Consider the following 25,101-nt stretch of genomic DNA (forward strand, 5'->3'; position numbering starts at 1 on the left):
CAGCAGGGGCCGCCAGTGCTGGAGGCCTCCTCTGGCAAAAAAGCCGGCGGGAGGCGCAAGCGCTGGAGGCCTCCTCCTCTTTGCTGGCCGGCCCCTTTGCCGTCGCTGGGTCCTTCCAAGAGGGCTCCGGCAGCAGTAGCGGGCCTCCGGGAGGCCCGTTGCCATCGCCGGGGCCCTCTTGGAGGGCCCCGGCCACCTCAACGGGCCTCCCAGAGACCCGCTGCCGCCGTCAGAGCCCTGTAGCAGGGCCCCGGCAACCGCAACAGGCGTCCTAGAAAGGTCACACGAGACTTCACCGCCATTTTGAGAAATAAAATGGTGGCGCCCGGAGCGGAGAAAAGCCGCAATCAGCGGTGGCGGCAGCAGGAGTGGGCAGGGGCCGGCTGAAAGGCCTCCATGGGCCGCATCCAGCCCGCGGGCAGGAGGTTGCCGACCCCTGATCTAGACACTATACTTCTATTGATGCAGCCTAAAATTGCATTGGCCTTTTTAGCTGCCACATCACACTGTTGACTCATGTTCAACTTGTGGTCCACTTGGACTCCCAGATCCCTTTCACATGTAGTTTCATTCAGCTAGGTGTCCCCCATCCTATATCTGTGCCTTTCATTTTTCCACCCTAAGTGCAGTACCTTACATTTCTCCGTGTTGAATTTCATTTTGTTAGCTTTGGCCCAGCTTTCTAGTCTATTCGGGTCATTTTGAATTTTGATCCTGTCCTCTGGAGTATTAGCTATTCCTCCTAATTTGGTGTCATCTGCAAATTTGATAAGTATGCCCCCAATTCTGTCATCCAAGTCATTGATAAAGATGTTGAATAACACTGGCCCCAGGACAGAGCCCTGTGGGAGCCTGAATGAGAGATATGCAAGCATCCACACAGCATGTTCAATAGGGACATACACCTGAGTAGGTCAGATCAATACATTTGCACATCGCTTGATTCATTCAGTCTGGCTCACTCCACAAAATTTCCCGGTCAACTGTATCTCTGAACTATTGTGTTGTTGTGACGGAGACCCTATCATAGGATCTTCTTGGCAATAATTATTCAGAGGAGGTTTGCCATGGACTTCTTCTAAGGCTGAGAGAGTGTGACTACTCGGCCAAGGTCAGCCAGTGGGTTTCACTGTCTGAGCAGAGATTCAAACCATGGTGTTCCAGAGTTCTAGTCAAAGCATTACACCACACTAACTCTCTGAAATTGTCTCTTCTGTTAAAGAGATTCAAAATGGTTTCCACATTTCCTTTGCTAATTACTTTACTTAGGCTTTAATCATATTCTAGGTTTTATTTTTCCCTAAAATGGTGACACCCGCATCAGACCATATTCCCCAGCTCTTACCATGCAGGGAGGACCGGGCGAGGGCTGCAATCTCCTGGATGGTGAGCGCTCGCCTGGACTTGGGTAGCATTTCGACAGTGTCTTCAACATTTACCTTCAAAAGAAAAGTCAAGTCAGAGGTTAACTCAAAGAAGGCTCAGACAGATGACCTTACTCTGTTGTTTTGGATATGTTTAAACTACAGAGGCAGCATCTACAATGCAGAATTAAAGCCGTTTGACACCGCTTTAACAGCGTGGTTCGGAATTCTGGGATGTGCAGTTTTGTGAGATATTTAGCCTTCTCTGTCAGAGGGCTCTGGCATCACAACAAACTATAGATCCCAGGATACCATAAGATGAAACCATGGCACTGAAAGCAGTATCGAACTGCATTAATTCTGCAATGTGGCAGCAGCCTGAAACATATAGTAGATTAATTCACATGGCAATTTAGACATTTCATTTTTTTAAAAAAATCACCCCAAATTCTCCAGCATTTCTCTCTCTCTTTTCTCCACATTGACCCCTGAAATGTATGGGAGATTTATTAATACAGTACCAGAGTTTGGAAAAGTCACTGTTTTTGGATTATAGTCAGTATGTGTGGTGTCTCTTCGTGTTACAGTTGCCAGGTGAAAAACAGGACAGGGCTGCTCTACCTTTAATAGATTTGCAGAGGAGGGAATTTTAGCAGGTGTTGCTAGCATGACAATTCCCTCTTCTACACAATCATTAACAGGACAGGAACCCTGTACTGTGTTTTGCCTGGCAACCCTACTTTGTGTGTATCTACACATTGAAATGTACAGAAGAATAATTCATATGACAGCATGTCAGTTTGCAACAGAAATTTTGACAAGAGGACAGAAAGGAATAGCAGTATTTTTGCAGTGTCGCCTAGAGGGAAGTGGCATGTGATGTGGCGGAAAAAGTGGCAGGGTAGGACTTGGGAGATCCTGGTTCAAGTTCCCAACTGAGCCACAAAATTCACTGGGTGACCTGGATCTGATCATTGTCTCTCAACCTGACTTGCCTCATAAGGTTGTTGCCGGGAGGATGAGATCCATATAGCCCATGCATTGAATCCATGAAGGAAAGACAGGATAGCAATGTAACTAATAAATACAAATAAATGAATGGCTCGGCAGCAGAATGAATATGAGAAACAAAGAAAAGGGATGAGTCGAAACTCAAGCCCATAAGCTATGTGACAGTTTGAGTGGGTGGGTGGGTGGATGCAGTGTAGTCAATGGATAAGGAGCTCATTCAAGAAGAGGAGAGCTTGGGAATAAAAATGACAGAGTTTGCCTATCAGGGGCGGGGGGAAACAGTTCAGCTTTCTGGTTTATTTTTCTGTGCATTCAGTGGTTGTGAAAGGCACAGCAGCAATGCCTGGTGGGAAAGAGCTTGAGAAATTACTTTTTGGACTATGGCACCTTTTACACTACAGTTATAGGACTTTGATTCTCCATTTTAACTACCATGGGTACATCCTGTGAAATCCTGAGATATGCAGTTTGATGGAGTACTAGTACTGGCTATTGCTGTTAACTGCTGTCAAGCTGACTTCACCTCACGGTGACTGTATGAATATTCTTTCCTCAACAGCCCTGCTCAAGTCTTGCAGACTCAGAGCTATGGCTTCCTTGATTGAGTCTATCCATCTGTAATGCAGCCGTCTTCTTTTCCTACTGCCTTCTACCTTGCCAAGCATTATTGTCTTTTTTAGGGATTTATGTCTCCTCATGATGTGGTCAAAGAATGACAGCCTCAGTTTAGTTATCTAGGAAGCCTTGGACTTTGATTTGCTATAGGACCCATTTACAGTACTTGTCTTTTTTGCAGTCTACATTATCTGCAGAACTCTTCTCCAGCACAACACCTCAAATGAGTTGATTTTCTTCCTATCAGCCATCTTCACTGTTCAGCTTTCACGACCATACATGGGAATGGGACATACGATGGTGTGGGCAATCCTAACTTTCTTATTCAATGGTATATCTTTACAATGCCGGATCTTGTCTAGTTCATAGCTGCCCTTCCTAGTCCTAGTCTTCTTCTGATTTCTTCACTGCAATCTCCATTCTGATTAACAGCTGAGCCAAGGTATGGAAAAATCTTGAACTATTTCAGTGTCTTCATTGGCTACATCCACATTGCAGAAATAATCCAGTCTGACGCCATTTTAACTGCCATGGCTCTGCTCTGGTGCCAGAACAAACTACTGTTCCCAAAATTCCATAGCATTAAGCTATTGTTGTTAAAGTGGTGTCAAACTGGATTGTTTCCACAGTGGAGATGCAGCCATTGTCTACTTGAAAGTTATATACCAATCTGTGTCCATGGTTTTTGTTTTCTTAATATGTAAACCTGCCTTTGCACTGTCTTCCTTTACTTTGGCCTGTTACAGACTGCCAAAATAAAGCTGCTTCGGGTCTCTTTGGAGGTATGCTGTTTAAATGATGCCTGCATCCTAAGAATCCAGAAGCTGCACCAAAGCTGCACTCCAGTGCTTAGGAATGGAGTGTGGCTTTGGCACGACCTCCAGACTCTTAGGACCCATGCATCATTTAAATAGCATACCTCCAAAGAGACCCGAAGCAGCTTTATTTTGGCAGTCTGTAACAGGCCTTTCTCAAGGAATTTTTCCAAGCCTTTACTATTTTCTGCTAGTAGAATCATAGAGTTGGAAGAACCCTCAAGGACCAACCAATCCAATCCCATTCTGCCATGCAGCAGGGATACACAATTAAAGCACCCCTGACAGATGCCTATTCAGTCCCTGTTTAAAAACCTCCCCAAAAGAGACTTCACCATACTCCAAGGTAATGTGGTGTCATCTCCATATCCTAAATGGTTGATTTTTCTTCCTCTAATTTTCATGCCTCCTTCATCCAAATCTAATCCTGGTAATCCCCCCCCCCCCGTGTGTGTGTGTGTGTGTGTGTGTGAAAGTACAGTACTTACATTGACCTTTTGATAAGTTGACTCAGGTTTTTGGGGTCAATTTCTTAACCTAAATTTATAGACTTATACATGAGTATATACAGTATTTGAAATGGGCTTACATAAGATTCCCTTTCCCCACCAACACAAATGATTTGCAGAATGGACAAACAAATCAGAGAGTGCAAGAAGCTGCAAATGTAAATGCCTGAGAGAAGGTGCACCAAAATCCAAATGACTGAGAGGTAATATATGGTAGGGAAAGTGCACACCCTTGAATTGTCCTGTTGGGACAGGGATAGGCCTGGTTAATCCTCTGCCATCCCACTTTATCAGATGCTTGTAAAATGTCCCAGTTTTTCTTGCCTCTTTCCCCCTTCCCCTGCACCTTACTTCAAATGCTGTAAAATTTAATTGTACCATTTTAAAGTACTTTTATCTTTTTGGCTGCATTTTATTCTGTTAATGAGTAATGTATTTCAGTCCTGTTTTAGTTTATTTCTATTTTAGTGTTCACTTTTATATGTTTTTAATTGTATTTTTTAAAACTGTAAGGCACTTTGTGTCCCAACATGGAGGGGGGGGGGCGGGAAGCAAGAAATAAAATAATAAGAGTAAGTATCCAAGTGCAAAAGTAGTTTGCACTCAGTTAACTCAACAGGAGGGAGCAGAGAGGAGGGAGTCTTGGTGGGCTTGTTGTTGTTGTTGTTTCCTTTTTTCAGGCTTTCCTAAACTCAGTACTGTACATAAATTCCTGCGCCACTTAAAATAGTACTTTTGTATGTTCTGGTTCATCAATAGATCTTTCAGAGAGGCCCTATTCTCTGTCCTGCTCCCCTCACCAGTATATTTGATGGAAACACGGGAGAGGACCTTCTCTGTGGCTACTCCCAGGCTCTGGAACGCCTTTCTCAGAAAGACTAAAACTGGCACCTTTCCACAATTTTCCGCAAGCAGATAAAACCCTTTTTATTCTGGCAGGCGTTTGAGAATTGATTTGTCAGGGAAACAGGCCTTGTATAATATGCTGAACCTTTGTACGTGTGACTGTTTTCATTTGCTTTAACTGGTTTCAAATGTTATGATGGTTTAAATGTCTCGCTCTTGTCCTCTGTCTCGCTCTGAGTCTCAGAGGTATACAGCCTCCTCTGAATGTCTAGCTTCTATTTCAAAAACGGCCCTCTTGATGCCCTTATTCTCCAAGAGTTTGTGGATTCCTTTTTTAAAAAGCCAAAAAAACAAAAACAAATGCCATCTCAGCTGGTGAGCAACCTTACAACTTGTGGCGCAGCAGTGAGCTCTATAACTTAATTGTGCATTGTGGAATCCCTCACGAGAGCTCAAAGAGCTTACGCTTAAGAACCTGCGCTCTTTGTAAAAATCACCCACAGATCTGTCGCGCCTTCTAAACACAATCCTCTTTTTCCTTCTCCAAGGGCTGCGGTGACATCACAAAGCCGTTGCCAGGGCCGGACTGGTCCGTGAAAGACGTGCCGTCTAGTTCCAGGTGCCCAAGATCAGGGGCCTGAGTGGGATGCTAATTCTAAAATCTGAATTTCACCAAACTTCAGGCGTGAGGCTGAGTCTGCAGCAAAGGGCCTACTGCAATTTCTAGTCCCACTTATTCAGTCTACTATCCTCATCTTAATTCTGGTACAGTACTGTATGTTGAGTTCAGTGTGCAAAAGTAGTTTGCAACTCAGCTGCGGGGAGAATAGAAAAGAGGGCAGAATCTTTCCCTTCCCATTAGGCTCAGGCAAAAACAAACTGCTGCAGTCTCTTCTACCTTGTGTGTTCTTCCTCCTTAATCAATTTTTGCAATCTTGGCCATGCTCTGACACTGCTTGGCCACACAAGTTTGGTCTTCCTTGTGACATTTTGGAGGGTATGTTCTCAAAGTGGCGAATACCATGCAATGGTCTTTGCATACTTTGTAAACTAGACATCTTGCAGGCAAGCATAAACAAACATGAAGATTTCTAACCCTGCAAATGAAGTTACCCTTCACTGTGTACAGTTATAACAGTTATATCCTATGTTATTTCCAAAGAAAACAAAACAATCGCAGGTAAATTGTTATTTGTAACTAGCTAATTAAAAAAGCCTGCAATAGCACTCCAGCGCTTTTGATAGGTAGCGCCAGAAAATACGCACCGGAAAACCCTTTGAGAGTTACTTGCAAACAATGTTATTTGCAGAAATGTTGTTCCAAGTAAATTGCTATTTCCTAACACTGCAGTTACTTAAAAGCAATAGTTTTCATCTTCAAGAAGAACAACTATAGTGGACTCTTGGTACTTGCTGGGGTTTGGTTCCAGGTCTCTCAGTGGATACCAAAATCTGTGGATGCTCAAGTCCCATTATATACAATGACATAATAAAATGGCATCCTTTATTTTAAAAAAATGGCAAAACCAAAAGGTTTGCTTTTGGGAATTTATTTTTTGGGATAAATGCAGCTAACTCCACCTTTTATGACTTCACTTTCTGCCCAGCAGTCATATACTGTATATGCCATTACTGTATATATATGCAATATTTGGAGTGTTTTATACAAGCAGGGCCCACACACCTCCCAACATTTCACATATGAAAACCAGGACATGTGTGACCAAGCAACATTAGAGCATGCTCAATATAGCAAAAGTTAGGAATGAGGGAAGAACAAATAAGTTCAGAGAGGCTGCAGCAGTTTGCTTTTGCTTAAGCCTACTAGAAAGCACAAGACTTCTCCGAATCTTTTCCTCTCCCTCTGCTCAGTTAACTGTGCAAACTACTCTTGCACTTTGAACTTTGTTTGCACCAATTCAGGTAACCTGAGGACAAGGGGAGGGGAGTGGAAGGAGGAGAGATAAACTGGGACATTTCAAAAGCAGTCAAAATTGAAAGATGGTAGCAGACTAACCAGGACTGTCCCTGCCAATCTGGGCCAGCTGGACTGTATACGCATATGAGAAGGCAGTAGCTTCTGAAGAAGAATAGGTACACTTTCCCACAGTCAATGTCAAAAAAACCCTGAAGCTCTATTATAGCTACTTTTGAGAAAAGGTAAAGAGTTACTTTTGCAGTTTTCTAACTATTGTTCTTGTGTGCCTTCAAGTCATTTCCAACTTATGGCAACCCTATCACAGGGTTTTCTTGGCAAGATTTGTTTGAAAGAGGTTTGCTATATTTGAGGCTGAGAGAATGGCTTTCAAGGCCGAGCTGGGTTTTGAACCCTGGTCTCCATAGTCATAGTCCAGCACTCAAACTAGTACACCATGCTAAGTATAACTAAATGCTTGGAAGGGCCTTGGAACTATAACTGTTACTGAATTGCTTTTTGAAGGTAACTTTTCGGCTTTACTAGCTGTTCCTGTCTATCAAGATGGGTTTACTCGTATCTCCAGATTTTATCTGTTTATATGTAACTGCCTCATACTGAGTCAGGCCACAGGTCCTTTGGCCCAAAACCATCTATTCTCTTCTGACTGGATGTAGCTTTCTAAGAATTCAGAAAGAGATCTTTCCATACTGGTTACCTAAGATCATTTTAACTTGCCAGTACAGTATCACAGTACTATAACCCATCACTATCCTTTTTTTAAAATCAAAGAATGAGTGGTTTTTATAGACAAACATAGAAGCAATAAGAAACTGCTGTAAGATAGTGGGCTCTTAGTATCCACTGGGGCTTGGTTCCAGGTCCCTTGTGGATACCAAATTCCATGGATGCTCAAGTCCCATTATATATAATGGGGCAGTAAAATGGTGTCCCTTACACAAAATAGCAAAATCAAGGCTTGCTTTTTGGAATTCCTTTATTTTTGACTATTTTCAAGCTGTGAATAGTTGGATCTGTGGGTGTTGAATCTGTGGATATGGAGGCCTGGCTGTACATTGCTTTCCTTATCCAACATTTACTGGTTATTTATGTAGGAAAGAAATGTTGGGAATCACTTCAAAGTTTCCCTAAACACTTTGCAATGTGCATTGGGGTTCCATGGACCATAAATAAATTCAGCTTTTGCTGGGATGGAGTCTGCTTGTCACCAGATTCTGGGCAGAATTGGAGGCAGAATTTCTGGATATGAAAAGGTGACTATACTTTATCCTGCCTATCCTGGACGTAGTGCCCTAACTAAGCCTGCCAGCAGGCAATCTAGCTAGCTATTCTTCATCTTCTTCATCTGGCATCTTGCAGGCATGCCTTATCACCCTACCTTAAAAAGAATGAATGATAAAACAGCAATATGGGAGTTAAAAGACCTATTTAGAACCCTTACTTAAAGCAGCTATCTCTATTCCCTTTCCAAGTTCTGCAACTCTGACAGTGTCATAGGCAGCTACTGAATGAACCACCACGGCATCACCACCAGATGCCCTGACAACCATGGCTAAAAACCTATTTAATTTTCCACTGTTTCCCCCTTGTTGTGTGTGTCTCTTCTTTTCATTCCCCCCTCCCTTTTCCTTCTCGGAAACCATGAACTGGCCTCTCTTGCACTCCTCTGTCCCAGGAGGGCTCATCCACATCAGCCAAGCTTTTCTCACAATTATCTGGATTTCAGAGTTGATGCAAGAGCTGGCAGACAATTTATTGGAGAAGGAGGAGGAAACCCAAAACAATTGCTGGAGAAAAACAAAGGCAGCTTGGAAGTCACAGAACCGACTGGCTCCAACCCATTAAACTGTGCATGCTGTCAATCAATCCTTTCCTGCAGCACCCAAAAAAGATGAGATGTCTGTGCACACGCACACATATGAAAGAAAGAGAGTGCACATATGTGAGATTTCTGAGATTTTGCACTTTGTTCTAGGCTGAATCTACACTGCAGAATTAATTCAATTTGACACCACTTGGCTCAATGCTGTAGAATTCTGGACTGTGTAGTTTTGTGAGATATTGAACCTTCTCTGCCAGAGAGCTCTGGTGCGACAACAAACTACGAATCCCAGGATTCCTTAGAATATAGCCATGACAGTTAAAGCAGTGTCAAACTGCATTAAATCTGCAATGTGGCAGCAGCCTGTATGTGCCCACACAGACAGGATTATTGGTGGTGTTGTCACTATTCTGTACATATTCAGGAGGTAGTGTTGATGTTTATGTAGCCAAAGCAATGCCATCCATGGAGCAAACCCAAGTATCTGCACACTTGGGAAAAAACATAAAGCTTTATTGAAATAACTTTTGGGGGGGGAGGGGGCTCAAGGAAGATATGGGGGTTTGAAGTTCCCAGAATTGTTAGGGGAAATATTCAGCTCTCACGCTCCCCCCTTTTATTACACACACATCTTTTTCTTTTTACATACATATTTTATGTGCTTAAAGCAGCAGTGGGCAAAGCATAAACTGCAGCCACATGTGGCCTCCTCAAGGCTGTTTTTGTGGCCTCGGGTTCAAAAGAAAGGGTTGAGTTTTTTTGTTCCCAAATGTCATCCAGAGGTCTTTGGGGAAAATTTTTGCCCCATTTTTAAATCAAAACTGGGGACCGGGGATCAAATCATGGCCATCTAAATCCACTGGACAACCTCAGGCAAGTCGCGCACTCTCATCCTTAGAGGATGACAATGGTGAATCTCTTCTGAACAAAGCTTGCCAAGAAATTCCATAACAGGAATTTCTTAGGATCACCTTAGGATCACCATATTTCAGAAATGACTTGAAGGCACACAACACACACACAATCTGTACTTTAATTGGGTCTTAATGCTGACGTTTGTACAATGGACCCTTGGTATCTGCTGGAGTTTGGTTCTAGGACCCCCTGTGGTTACCAAAATCCATGGATCTCAAGTCCCATTAAATACATTGGAGAGTAATGTAGCGTCCCTTATACAACTGCATGTTTTTCATTGTTATCTTTTTAATATATAAATCACCTTGAATTTTAGTCTTGGGAAAAAGGCAGGATATAAATATACGAATGATGATGGTGGTAATGTAATCAATAAAACATTGGTTTTTTACACTTGTGACCACGTTTCATGTTGACAGACCCTCAAGCCTTAGTTGGTGTGGGAACCAAATGAGGCTCTATCCACACTGCAGAAATAACTCAGTCTGACACCACTTCAGCTACCATAACTCAATGCTATGGAATTCTGGAAATTGTAGTTTTGTGAGACGTTTAGCCTTCTCCATCAGAGAGCTCTGGTGCCACAACAAACTACCATCTCCAGAATTCCACAGCACTGAGCCATGGCAGTTAAAGTGGTGTCAAACTGGAATATTTCTGCAGTGCAGATGCAACCTGAGTGGGTCAGAGTCCTGGAATGGTTATAAATGAGAAAACCCCCAAAAGAGACCAAAGAGGAGGACTGAATGTTCTCAGTAGCTCCATAATACAGACTGACGGTTGGGAAGGGGCCAAGGAGGGGATGTCAGAAAATCAAGAAAGAAAGGGAATGGAATTTAATTTCTTTTAGGAAGGCACGGCTGGTGGATTAGCTGCCTGGCGCATGAAGCGCGAGAGAGCTCCAGCTTCAACGTTTTGTTCCAGGCACCGCTTGTATTTAATAATGTCAACAGCCGCGTCCGTTTACAGAGGTTTCATAAGCATAAAACGGCAGATCCCTGACCTCAAGGAGATTGCAATCTACATTTTGACAAGAAAGAAGGCAAGAGAGGGAGAGAGCGAGAAGGGAGGAAGAGACAAGGAAATGAAAGGATAAATTGTGACAAAATATTCATGGGCCAGTGTCCAGTTCTGAACAAGCGATGGATTCCTCTCTTGGTAAAAAAAAAAAACAACCCCCCCCACTTTGCCATTTCAAAATAGCATGTAGAAGAGGAGGATGATTCTTTGGCCTATACTGTTGATAGCGAGAAGGGGAAGAGACAGTGTTGCACCATCCAAACTACCAGTCCCTGGAATTTAGAGGCAGCTACTTGGATACAGGGCCTGAGACAACCTTATAAGTTAATCGGTGCCTGCAAAGGAACCACCTGAATTTGGAAAACATGGCAGAATGGCCACAAATGATTGGGGGGGGGGGAGAGAGAAGGAGCAGTAATGGGTAGGAAGGCAGCATGGTTTGAGCGTTGGACTACGACTTTGGAGACCAGAGTCCGACTCCCAGCTTGGCCATGAAAGCCACTGGGTGACCTTGGGCAAGTCACACTCTCTCAGCTTCAGGGGAAGGCAGTGACAACCTTCCTCTGAGGCAACTCTAATCATGAGGTTTTCTTGGCAAGAAGTGTTCAAAGGAGCCGAAGGCTTTCGTGGCTGGCATCCATAGTTTTTTGTGGTTTTTTTCAGGCTATGTGGCCATGTTCTACAAGAGTTTATTCCCAACATTTTGCCAGCATCTTCAGAGAATGCATCTTCAGAAAATGCACCACAGATGCTGGTGAAACATCAGAAGCAAACTCTTCTTGAACATGGCCACATAGCCCGAAAAAACCACAAAAAACTATGTTCAGAGGAGGTTTGCCATTGCCTACCCCTGAGGCCGAGAGCATGTGACTTGCCTAAGGACACCCAAGGTAGTCCAACACACTCAAACCATTATGCCAATCTGGCTTTTGTGGCAAAAATACCTCCCCCTCAAAAAAACCGCAATCCTTCCTGATTTTGAAAAATTGATATCCTTTCTGCAGGGGGACTCTGTGGTCTGCCCAAAAAGTGAAATCCTCTCATCTTTGGCCCCAAAAGAGTGATTCACAGAGTTAGGGATTGCAAAAACAGCTTTTGAGTCTAATATGTCCCCAGGGCCACATCTACCCCTACTGTATAACGGCCATGGATTCCACACCTGGAGCTATTCGATGCATCTGGTGTTGTTGCTGTTGTGTGTCTTTGAGTTGCACCCAACGTAAGGGAACCCAAATATCACTTTTTTCTGGGCAAGATTTGTTCCAAGGGGGCTCACCATTGCCTTTCTCTAAGGCTGAGAGAGTGCGATTTGCTCAATGCCACCAATGGGTTTCCATGGCCAAGCAGGGATTCGAACCCTGGTTTCTTGGAGTCACAGTCCAACACTCAAACCACTACACTAGCAGTCTCTTGTACACCACACCGGCGCATTTAGCAAAGTGCAATTCATACATTCACTCTTTGCCGATATCACCCATTGTTATGACACTCTTCATTTGGTTTTTTATTTTTTCCTCCTACATACTAATGATTTCCTTAGGCCTTTTCAACATAAAAAATCCTTTAATATGGTTTTCCTCTCATTGATCTTCTTACAACAACACTGTTCTCTAAATATTTGAAGCTCGAAGCAAATTAGACATGACAACAGAGATAGGTGGCTAGCTCTTTGGTTTCTTTAAACTTTTACAAACTACTGCCTTATGAGTTTAACCCTTTCACCATGCTAGATGTTTATGGCCTCCCTCCTATTGGGAAAAAACATATCCACAAGGAAACATGCAGAAGGGCTGGGAATTTTTATAGGGGGGGAAAGGGAAGGGTGAAATGGTTAAAACCCACCTCCCCATACCACAGTTATGACCCTTTATAGAGATTTGAACCAACACCTTCTTTCTTCCATCCAACAAATCACACGTATGCTCAACATTTCTTCAAATTCTCCATAAAGGCTATGAGGGATGCATCTACACTGCAGAATTAATGCATGTCGACACCACTTTAAGTATTGTAGCTCTATCCTATGAAAACCAGGGAGTTGTAGTTTTCTTTGCCAAAGAGCACTGGTGCCTCACAACACTACAAACCCAACGTTCTGTAGGATGAAACTATGGCAGTTAAAATGGTGTCAAACTGCATTATTTTTACAGAATAGATGCACTGTAGAATGGAGGAAGGCTACCCCTGTTATTGGACAGAACAATGGAACCACCTCAGATGGAGGATTCTTAGGGGATGGCAATGGTAGCTCCCCATCACAGCCATTCCTCTCGATTGAAGGTTAGAAATGACTTTTTTGCACCCACTAAACTAGCCATTATCCACACTGAAGTAAAATTCAACAACAAATGCGGCAGCTAACAAGACCAATGTGATTTTAGGCTGCATCAACAGAAGTACAGTATAGTGTCTAGATCAAGGGAAGTAATAGTGCCACTGTATTCTGCTCTGGTCAGGCCCCACCTAGAATATTGTGTCCAGTTCTGGGCACCACAATTCAAAAAGGATGTTGAGAAACTGGAGCGTGTTCAAAGGAGGGCGATTAAAATGGTGAAAGGTCTGGAAACCATATCCTATGAGGAACGACTTAGGGAACTGTGGATGTTTAGCCTGGAGAAGAGAAGGTTAAGAGGTGATATGACAGCCCTGTTTAAATACTTGAAGGGGTGTCATATTGAGGAGGGAGCAAGCTTGTTTTCTGCTGCTCCAGAGACTAGGACCCAGAGCAATGGATGCAAGCTACAGGAAAAGAGATTCCAGCTCAACATTAGGAGGAACTTCCTGACAGTAAGGGCTGTTCGACAGTGGAACAAACTCCCTCGGAGGGTTATAGAGTCTCCCTCCTTGGAGGTCTTTAAACAGAGGCTGGATGGCCATCTGTCAGAGATGCTTTGATTTGGATTTCCTGCATGGCAGGGGGTTGGACTGGATGGCCCTTGAGGTCTCTTCCAACTCTATGATTCTATGATATGGGAGAGGTGTCAAAAGTGAGCTGGGGGGGTGTGTGAGGAAAATTAGGGTGCTTTCCCCCCCAAGTAAAAATGAATGAAATTTTTCTTGTGTCCCCACATTTCTAGGATCGCAGTAACATAAAACTTCAGTGGAATATTTAAAGAAACAGTTTAAGCATCCAAAGAAAAGCAGGCAGTCAAAGTGACTAAGGGAATGCAAACACAGTGAATAGTAGTTGTAGTTACAGGTTGAGTTTCCCTAATCTGGAATTTCAAAATATTCCAAAACCAACATTTTTTTCCATGGGGACGGCTGAGATAGTGACACCTTTGCTTTCTGGTCGTTCAAACTTTGTTTTAGGCACAAAATTATTTAAAATATTTGTATAAAATTATCTTCAGGCACTGTATAGAAGGTGAATATGAAATATAAATAGATTATGTGTTTAGATTTGGATCTCATCTCCATAATAAGCATATCTCATTATGAATATAATGAGGGGCGGGATATAAATAAGAGATGTATATTTCTCTTATTAAGAAAAATATTAAGAGAAGAATTAAAAAACGTATGCAGATCTTACAAAACTACATCAGGGGAAAAGGGAAATGAAAACACAAGAAGAACTGCAAAAAGAAGGGTTTACATGTAATTGGTTCACGTATGGACAGTTTGGATCAGAGGTCTACTGGAATAGGTTTAGAAACGAGTATAGATAAAATTTTACAGGATGACAGAAAACAAATATCTAAATTTTATAAACTAATACGAGATTATGAACTGGTAGATGAAACAGTCAAAGAATTCGCGATAAAATGGACCAACGATATAAATCAACCTATACAATTGGAGCAATTGGAAAAAATTTGGAAGAGGGAAATTAAACAAACGTTAAATATAAATTTAAGAGAAAATGTTTATAAATCACAATACAGATGGTATTTGACCCCTTTTAAATTAGCCAAAATAAATAAAAGTAGTGGAAACAACTGTTGGAAATGCCAGAAAGATACCGGAACTTAAATGCATTGCTGGTGGAATTGTGGAAAAGTTACATCATACTGGAAAAACATACATTTAGAAATAAAAAAGATATTCAGTTTTAAAGAACGTATGGACCCTAAAATGTACCTCCTGAATATAAATGATAACACCAAACGAGATGAAAAAGAAGATAAATTGTTATTTCATGTAATTGTAGCAGCGAGAACAGTCCTTGCAAAGTATTGGAAGAAAGAAGTACCTACATTAGATGAATGGAGACTGAAGGTGATGGAGTTATACGAAATGGACAGATTAACTACACTGTTGAAGAAAAAATCTGTAAAAGCTTTCTGTAAGGAATGGGATTTGTGGGGGAAATATATTATAGAAGAAAAGAAAGATAGTATACAGTTGGTCATTTTTGAAGTTTAAAAAAATATTTATTTGCTGTTGTATAAAAAACTGGATTGTAAACAAGAAAGTTCAGACCAACAAGGTTAGAGTAGTAAGAAATTGATAGAAATCGTCACAAATATATAGGAAGGAGAAAAAATGAATAGAGATAAGAGTTAGTAAAAATAAGGTAAGTTTGACAGGAAAGGAAATAGCCTCAGGAAGCATAATAAGAATGTATAGTGTGCTAAGAAAGTTTATATTAATTACCAATCAATTTCAAGAGGTATGAAATCTTTTTATTGTTAATTTTTTTAATCAATAAAATATTTTAAAAATAAAATAAATACCATTATTATTATTATTATTATTATTATCATCATCATATTTATTATATATATGAAAGTGCAGGTATTCCTTTTTTTTTTTTAAAAATCCAAAATCTGAAACACCTCTGGTCCCAAGCATTTCAGATAAGGGAGACTCAACCTCTATAAACCTGGATTATATGCCACCTTTCTCTTTCTTCGACTCTGTAAATTAGAATATCCAGAGACCTTTCACATCTTCTGACTGGTCCTTTGCTCAGTTAACACTCAACATAAGAACCAGAGCCTGGACATTTTATTTTCTTGGACTACAATGCCCAGAATCATCCATCCAGATCACTTGGGGAAATTTGGGAGTTAAAGTCCAAAAAGGAGTGACTTCAAATACAGGGATGGGAGTCCAATGGCTCCCCAAATGTTGAACTGCAGCTCCTAGTATTTTCCTAAAATCCAAACAAAACTGAAATCCGAAGCAACTCTGGTCCCAAGCATTTTGAATAAGGGAAACTCAGCCCATATAAACTATTTTCAATGCCTCGCTCTCTGCAGTTCTGGAAACTTGGGGACTGAAGGGAAATTTCCCTAGAGAGCAGAATTATGATTGAGGGGGGCTGAAGGCGAGTACGAAAGCCATCATGGCACAGTGGTTTGAGTATTGGACAGGACTACAACTCTGGAAATCAGAGTTCAATTCCCAGCTCAGCCATGAAACCCATTGGGTGTCCTTGGGCAAGTCCCATGCTCTCAGCCTCAGGGGAAGGCAAGGGCAAACTTCCTCTGAACAAATCTTGCCAAGAAAACTCCATAACAGCTTCACCTTAGGGTTCACCAAAAGTCAGAAACAACTTGAAGGCATGCAACAACAAAGAAACAAAGGACTTAGGGGGAGTCCATCTTAGGGGGAATCCATCTCATCCTTTACATAGCCAAGCACATTCTCACTCAATCTCTTCCCTGCAATAAAGTCAACAACACAACATATAAGTGATGAGTGGGAAATGCTCTCTAAAGTCTAGACAATAGATTCTATAATGCTTGGAGAGAAAGCTGAATATCCATCTCCTCCACCCTACTCCTCCAACACACACATATACACAACAGATCCAGCAAAGGTGGTGATGGAAGATATACATCAGCTACATTTGAGGCCTGTTCTTGCTGCCGCATGTATTGCACATCAATTCAGATTGCATTTTCTCACCCTGTTCCTCAGCTGCAGGAAGGGATAGGCTCCAGAAAATGCTCAACACCTTAAATAAAATAAAATAAATCAAGGAGCTGCTCTCCAAGAGATTCTTCTTACCTGTCCCTTTTTGGTTCCCCTACCCTGCCCAGCACCAACTCCCAGCCTGGGATTTCTTTAGTTAGGAGGCAGTTCTGGTAGACTTGTGGCTTGCAACAAGGTGTATTTCCATGGAAACCAGTCACCATGGACTGATTTCTCCCAGGATACAGTCTTGGCTTTGTACTGACGTCAACGCAGCACAGGAGGTACAAGAACGGAGGGAGGCACGCAGGCCATGGCAGGAATGACAAGGCGAGGGGAAGCAAGGGGCCAAAGATTGGGGTCCAGCTTTCCATGAGCTAAGATGCCAGTCTGTCTTTGGAGATTTAGGTTGCATCCGTACTGCAGAAATAACAAAGTTTGACATGGCTTTAACCGCCATGGCTCAATGCGATGAAAGCCTGGGATATGCAATTTGTTGTGGGTCCAGATTTCTCTGGAAGAGAAGGCTAAATGTCTCACAAAGCTACAAAATCCCAGAATTCCACTGCATTGAGCTGTGGTAGTTAAAGCAATGTGAAACTGGGTTATTTTTTGCAAGGGTGTGGATGCAGCCTTAGTCACTTGGGAGAAAATCCCACAGACCCCAACATGGGAACTGTTTCTTATCCCTTTTCAACATTTCACAGATGAAACCCAAAATGTGTGGGGAATAACTCGTGCCATCTGTCTGGTCAAGACGGCATGAGTTATTCCTGGGGACGAATGCTCAAGCTAGGAAAGGCTGCAGCAGTTTGCTTTTGCCTGAGACTACTGGAAAGGACAAACATCTGACCCCCTCTTTTCACCACCACCACCACCCCATCGGATTGTGTGTGTTGTGTGCCTTCAAGTCATTTCTGACTCATGCCACTCTAAAGCCATGTGATTTTCTTGGCAAGATGTAATCTGAGGAGGTTTGCCATTGCCTTCCCCTAAGGATGGGAGCATGTGACTTGCCCAAAGTCACCCAGTGGGTTTCATGGCCAAGCAAACAAATTTTTCATTCTGAATTCAGTTTTTGCAACAACTGAAGCTGAGAACAAAGGGAGAAAGGAAGAGGAAGGAGAGAAAACGGAATACAAGTATGTTAGAAAAAATGGGATGGCAATAGCTTAACTGGAACTGTCCATGCCAAATTGGGAAGTTGGCGAGTATAAGCTTTCCATGAGGTGGGGTGACAACCTGTATTTGGAGGCCTGGTTACTTAGAAGAAAACCCTACTGGCCACACCATGGAAATCGGTTCTCATCCCTTCAACATTTCACAGATGAAAACAGGCTATGTGTGGACAAGCAACATTGTCAAGATGTCAAAAGTTATTCATGAGGAGCATACAATCTGGTAAGGGATGATGGGATGTACAGTCCAACCAACTCTGAAGGACTCTACCTTACACATGTTCTATTCCTGAGATAGGAAGGTGAAGCCTAGGGGACTTGATTCTTTGTCTAATACTGTAGTAATCTTATTTTAATTATATTATAAAGACACAGCATAGTCTGGAGAAGTTACTTTGGGGACTACAATGCCCACAATCCCTCCTACTTGGCCTGGTAATTGGATAGTAAATTCTGGCACCTCCAATTTAAAAAAGTAATTTTCCAAGTTCAAGTAGAGCTTATTTATACCCTATGGCCTCTTTTACACTGCATAATTATAGCAGTTTGATACCACTTTAATTTCCATGGCTGCATCCCATGGCATTCTGCAATTTGTACTTTGGTGAGTCATTGCTGCTCCCTGGCAGAGAATACTAAGTCCCTCACTAACGGAAAATTCCATGATTCTTCAGGATGGAGCTACGACAATTAAAGTGGTATAACTATGCAATGTAAAAGTAGCCTCGCTCTCTCAAGTCTATTTACTAGACAAGCAGACAGATAACCATGGCCTAAATCCAATTGCCAGTCTGGATTATAATAGATTTTTTGAATCAATGTAATTTAGGTATCTGTTTATTTCTTGAATTGACGTTGATCCAACAGGTTTACTCTAGATCAGATTAGCAATTTGATTGAGGCCTGTATCTCTGCATGTGTATCTAGAGAGGTATAATTTATAAAACCATATTATGCTGCAGCTACTATCTGTCATGTTCACCCTTGTAGAATTTTATTGTTGTCTGCATTTTAGTTCTATTATTTTCGTATTACTAGAGACCTCTTCCACAAGTTCCAAGAAATCAAAGGAAAATTTCAACCAAGAGTAGGGATACTCTACAACCAGCAAGGGAACCCATTACATGATAAAGTAGAGATAAAAAGGTGATGGAAACATTACACTGAAAAACTATATAAAAGAGATGGAAGGATAATGGATTAACTCAAGTAGGAACTTGAAGATAAACTTTCAGTTTTAGAAAGTGAAGTGGAAGCTGCATTCAGAGCACTTGGGAAAAATAAATCACTAGGAACAGAGGGCATACCAATAGAGCTAGAGTTACAGAGAGAGAAAAATCTACTCTAGTACTAACTAACATCTGTCTACAAATATGGAACAAAAGAATGGTTCACAAACTGGAAACACTCAATACACATTCCAGTCCCCAAGAAAAGGGATACTATGGATTGCAGTAACTGAGGAACCATTGCATTGATCTCTCATGCAAGCAAAATGGTGCTCAAAACTCTACCACAAACTTTTTTTTATCATATACAGAGCAAGAAATACTAGATGCCCAATCTAGCTTCAGGAAAGGAAGAGGCACAAGAGATCATATTGCAAACATAATACAGCATACCAAAGCATTTCAGGGGGGAAAATCAGCCTGTGCTTTACAGATTATAACAAAGTCTTTCATTGTGTAGATTATGAAAATTAAAGAAATGGATGGGCCACAACATTTGACTGCCCTGATGCATGACTTGTATTCAGGACAAGCGGCTACCATCAGAACAGAACATGGAGAAACAGAATGGTTTTCAATTGGCAAAGAGGTCAGGCAAGGGCAGCTATGAAGGAACTAAATATGATCTTGAAGTGTAAATACATAAAATTGAATACCAAAATTAGGATTGTCCATGTCATCATATTTCCAATTTCTAGGTATGGTTGTGAAAGCTGGATAGTGAAGAGAGCTGACAGAGGAAAATGAACTCATTTGAAATGCGATGCTAGAAAAGAGTTCTACTGATACCACAGACTGCTAAAAAGAAAATAAATGGGTCCTAGAGCAAATCAAACCTGAATGCTCCCTAGGAGCCTGGATTACTAAAGTAAGACTGTCATACTTTGGCCATATTATTGTCTGCATTTTAGTTCTATTGTTTTAGAACTAGAAAAGATAATAATGCTTGTAGAAGGCAGTAGGAAAAGAGCAAAACCGTATTCCAAATAGGTGCATTCAAAGCCACAGCCCTGAGTCTGCAATACCTGTGCAGGGCTATAGATGACAGGGTGGCTTAGCAGTCTCTTCTTCATAGGGTCTCCATAAATTGAAGTCAACCTGATAGCAGTTTCTGAAGATATGGGAGCACAGATGTGCAAACCAACAAACAAATATTTCTAATGTGCCTTACAAAGCCCTAAGGGAACATGTGCAACAATTCACATTAATACAATGCATTCATAAGACGCAATAAAACAATCCAGAAAATAATTAGAATAAAAGGATAAATATAGCAGTAGAGAAAACACTAAAACAACAGAGACCCAAGCTGCACACACCCATAATTCAAGTAACATTTCACAAATGCAAACCAGGACACACATGTGGCCAAGCAATATCAGAGCATAGTCACGATCATAAAAATTACTAATGAAGACGAACAGACAAGCTAGGAGAGGCTATAACAGTTTGCATTTGCCTCAGCCTACTGAGAAAGACATGATTATGCCTCCTCTCTCCCCTGCTGAGTTCAGTGCAAACTACTTTGGCACTTTGAACTCAGTTTGCAGCAACTGAAGGAAGCTGAGGACAAAGGGGGAAAGCAGGAGGATGAAAGATGAACTACTAGGACATTATAAAACCAGCTTTAAAAGTAAGACAGCAGAAGATTGATTAGGACTGTCCTTGACACACTGCAGAATTAAAGCAGTTTGGCACCTCTTTAACTGTCAGAGCTCCATCTTATGGAATCCTGGGATTTGTAGTTTGGTGTGGTATTCAGCCTGGTCTGTCAGAGAGCCCTGGTGCCTACCAAACTACAAATCCCAGGCAATTAAAGTGGTATCAAACTGCTTTCATTCTGCAGTGTGTGGTCACAACATGGAACCATTGGAAGATACGCAATAGGTAAACCACCCAAAGTCATATGAATACCAGATAGTAAAACACTGGGATATATTGGTGTGGATTGTGGATTGGAAGGGGGGAACCTCCTGAGGCAGAGAGTTCCACTAATGCTTTTTTTACATTCCAGCAGTATTTTTAAAAAAATAAAAAATAAAATAAATAAAGCTGGCATCCATACAGAACTTTGTATTCTATATAGCATTTTTTGACAAGTGGGCTTTGGAGGGAGGCAGAAATGGAGTTGTTTACTTGTTTTCCTGGTGTGCTAGTAACTTTACAGAATAGGCTTGCAGGATTGCCAACTGCTCGAGACACCAACTGTTAAGAGAATGGAGGGCTATTTAATTCAGCATTGTACCACTTGCTTTAAGGCTGCTTCGTGGTTAGCCAAAGTGGAAATGCAGGCAAAGGGACTGCTTAAACACCCCTGGTATCAATGAGGTTCTTGCAGCCTAAGGGATCGAGCTGGTTACAGCTTTACTGCTGAATTTTTTTTTGCTGCCTTTGATGGGAGGCATTCACAGTGCCAGTGCGTAGGACTGCAATGCTCATTTCTCCCCCTGGTTCGTTCTGGAAAGCCAACGGCCACCTGCACTCCAAGTGTGATTGCCAGGAAAACAAGAGCAATAAAGGGCTGGATACATCTGCTGTTTTGTGGCATGCAGCCTCTGTGTGGTTGTTTGTTTGTGTTGCCATAGCACCCAGAAGAGCCTATCTAGAACTCCCTAGCTTAAGGGCAGGGGGATCATATACAGGTAGGAAAGACACCTTGCTGCCAGGCAGGTGATTTCACCTTTCTAAAAAGTAACAACCAGCTGAATCAGAGTGATAAATGTATGAGAAACGACGGCCTCTGGTTCTTCAGATGTGCAAACAAGCCGGGATGCGGTGGTGATGGTGAAGGAGGAGAGCTTGGTAGTATTTTTGGACTACATTTCCCAGTATCCCTAAACCAGCATGGCCACTATGGCAACTACAAACTCTGGAGAAAAGCAAACCACCACTTCTGCACTAAAAGGCTCACAGCAACAGCTCGGCCAGTGTGTCAGATTAAACTCCCACTATGTGTCTCCAAGACTGAAAAAACTATTCTGGTTAGGGATAATGAGAATTGTCGTCCAGCACATCTGGAAGGCACAGGGTTGAGGAAAATCGGGTTGGGTGATTTCCGCTGCATGCGAGACTGATCGCTGAAAAGTGTTTGGGGGGCTTTTTTGTGGGACTACAGTTCCCAGGACCCATAGCCAGCATGTCTTATTAGGTAGTCCAAAATGGTACTGTCACAAGCGTGGATTCAAGGGTGGTACCAGAGGAGCATAGCCACCCAGCAGTCAGAAAAGCAAAGTGTTCCTTTGCAAAGGAAGTGTGGGAATCGTGCAGCTCTCAAGATGCTGTTGGACTATGAGTCACCAAAACTCTATCCAGCATAATTCATAGTGAGATTTTCTGGGAGCTGGAGTTCAGTGACACTGGGAGCATCACATGATTCCCCACACCTGTTATAAATGATAAGGCAAGCAGGAGGGAGACATTAAGAATCAAGACACAGGGGATAACAGCAGTTAATATGAAGAAATATTATCTCGATCGTTGGATGTGCTACTGAAGTGTATTTCTACAACAAGGGGTACCTTTTTAAAAACTTGTCTCTGGGTTGTCAGATCTCAGAGCCTGGGCCTGACTCTCCAATTCTCATGGATCACCTCCAGATGGGAGATGAGGGTGCAAATTCTCCAGCTTGGCTCCAAGCAAGAGGAAAGTCCAGCTTAGCTAATGGAGGAGCAGAAAATAATAAGATGCCTCTAGTTCATGAGCTGCTGAACTAAGGCCTTGGGTCTGATCCAGTAAATTTCATCTTTTCTTATTATTCAAACAGAAGTGGGAATCATGCAGATGTTATTGTACTGCAATTTTCATTGTACCTTACCATAAGGTTAGACTGCTAGGAGCTGCAGTCCAACAATATCATCCCCTTTCCCTCCATCATTCCCTTCTCCTTTTGTTTCGTGTCTTTTAGATTGTAAGCCTGAGGACAGGGAACTGTCTGATTAAAAATAATATTGTAAGCCACCCTGAGAGCCATTAGGGCTGAAGGGCGGGATATAAATACCTAAATAAATAAATAAATAAATATCTGGATAGCCACAGGATTTCCATCCCTGTGCTTGAAATCATCCCTTTCGGAACCATAACTCCCAGATTTCCCCAAGCCACCTGGCTGGAGGATTGTGGGCATTATAGTCCATGAACGTAAAATGTCTCTGGTTCTTATGCTGGCAGTGTCAACTGAGAAAAGGACTAGTCACAGGATGAGAGAGGTCTAAAGTGATCCTAGATATGCCAGTTTGCTGAATTGAAGAAAGAGGAAGGTTGGATATAATGGAAACTTATACAGGTTGAGTCTCCCTTACCTTTTGTACCTGAGGTTTTGGAATATTATTAGATTTTGGAAGGCCTGTGTTTTCATATACAGTGCTCCCTTGGGTTACGAAATTAATTCGTTCCGCGGCCGCTTTCGTAACCCGAAAAGCCTTTGCAAGCCGAAAACCCATAGGCGCTAATGGGGAAAAGCCGCGATTTCGTGTGAAATAGCGCCGAAAAGCACCAAAAATTTTTTCGTAGCCCGAAAAAACATTCGTAACCCGGAACAGTTATTTCCTATGGGATTTTTTCGTATCCCGGAAATTTCGTAACCTGGGTATTTCGTATCCCGAGGTACCACTGTATGTACATAATGAGATATCTTGGAGACAGGGCCCAAGTCTGAACTCAAAATACATTTATGTTTCATATACACCTTCTGCACATAGCCTGAAAGTAATTTTATGCAGTATTTTTACTATGTGCATGTATGTGCATGTGCATGCAAGTATGTGCATGAAACAAAAGTTGTGTACATTGAACTATTAGAAAGCACAGGTGTGACTATCTCAATCACCCGTGTGGAAAATGTTAGATTTTGGAATATTTTTGATTTTGGAATTCTGGATAAGGGAGACTCAACCTGTAATATTTAGTAAACAAATCTTTCCTTAGTTCCTCCCAGTCCATGACAACACAGCCTATCCTGAAACAAAAAGAAATGCATTGAGAATCTCCCTCCATCAGCTCTGGATTTTTAAAGGTGCTATCCAAGGGACTGAATTTCTTTGGGGGATACAGTTCAACACCTTGGATAGCTTCTCCTTTAATGCTAAACCAAAACCTGGAGCTGATTTATTGTCCCATTGCCAGTGGAGTCACCAGCCACCACTGGCATTGACTGCATGGATGGGCAGCCATAGGCCTGATCCCAGCTGAAAATGCTGTCAACCTGGGACCATTTGCATGCAGGGGACATGCTTTGCTATTGAGCTAGAACCCTTTCCTCTTACAAAATGAGTTCAAAATAGACCCTGTCTCTTTGTAAATCCTGCGTTCAAAATAAAAACCTATAGAGGAGGACTCACTGCCTTATCGCATCAAAGTGGAGCCTTTCTCCTACCCACCCTGAATCCAGTAATGGCCAGATCTGAGCACAAACTTATACCCTCCACTTGTCCTGACTTGGCAGGGGCAATCCCAGTTAATCCTCTGCCTTCCCACTTTTCATCTGCTTTTAAAATGACCCAGTTTCTCTCTCTTCCTCTCCCTTTCTTCCTTTGCCTACTCCCGTTGCTGCAAACTGAACTGAAAATGCAAAAGTAATTTGCACTCATTTAATTCAGCAAAAAGAAAAGAGATTGCTCTGATGGAGATGAAAATCCCCACAGATATATTGACATGGATCCTAGCTTGGCCAGGGAATCCACTGAGTGACCTTGGGTAAGTCACACACTTTCAGCCTCAGGGGATGGCAATGGTAAACCTCCTCTGAAGAAAATTGTCAAGATAACCCCATGATAGGTTTGCCTTAGGGTAGCCATAAGTCAGAAACAACTTGAAGGCATACAACAACAACAATAAATGAACACAACTGCCTGGATTTTGGGATACATCTTGTGTACCATCCCACATTTCACAGATGAAAACCTGGGACATGTAGCAATATTAGAGTGTGGCCAAGATGGCAAAAGTTATTAGTAGGAAGAGGCTGCAGCCTCTCCCAAG

At 42.1% G+C, this 25,101-nt stretch overlaps 1 protein-coding gene across 4 annotated transcripts in view; it reads right to left on the reverse strand.

Moving 5' to 3' along the window:
- Window positions 1-25,101, reverse strand: part of FAM131A (family with sequence similarity 131 member A) — a 92,186-nt gene that overhangs the window by 37,440 nt on the left and 29,645 nt on the right. For 3 of the 4 annotated variants that reach the window (XM_042460858.1, XM_042460856.1, XM_042460855.1), the window contains one exon: window positions 1,346-1,439. In XM_042460858.1, the coding sequence (XP_042316792.1) occupies window positions 1,346-1,415 (70 nt within the window). In that variant the 5' untranslated portion in view covers window positions 1,416-1,439. Of the gene's footprint in view, window positions 1-1,345; window positions 1,440-16,814; window positions 16,908-25,101 lie in introns of those variants that run through there. The other variant, XM_042460857.1, reaches the window with a different exon arrangement.

Source organism: Sceloporus undulatus, chromosome 3 (assembly GCF_019175285.1).
Source record: "Sceloporus undulatus isolate JIND9_A2432 ecotype Alabama chromosome 3, SceUnd_v1.1, whole genome shotgun sequence".
Taxonomy (NCBI): Eukaryota; Metazoa; Chordata; class Lepidosauria; order Squamata; family Phrynosomatidae; genus Sceloporus; species Sceloporus undulatus.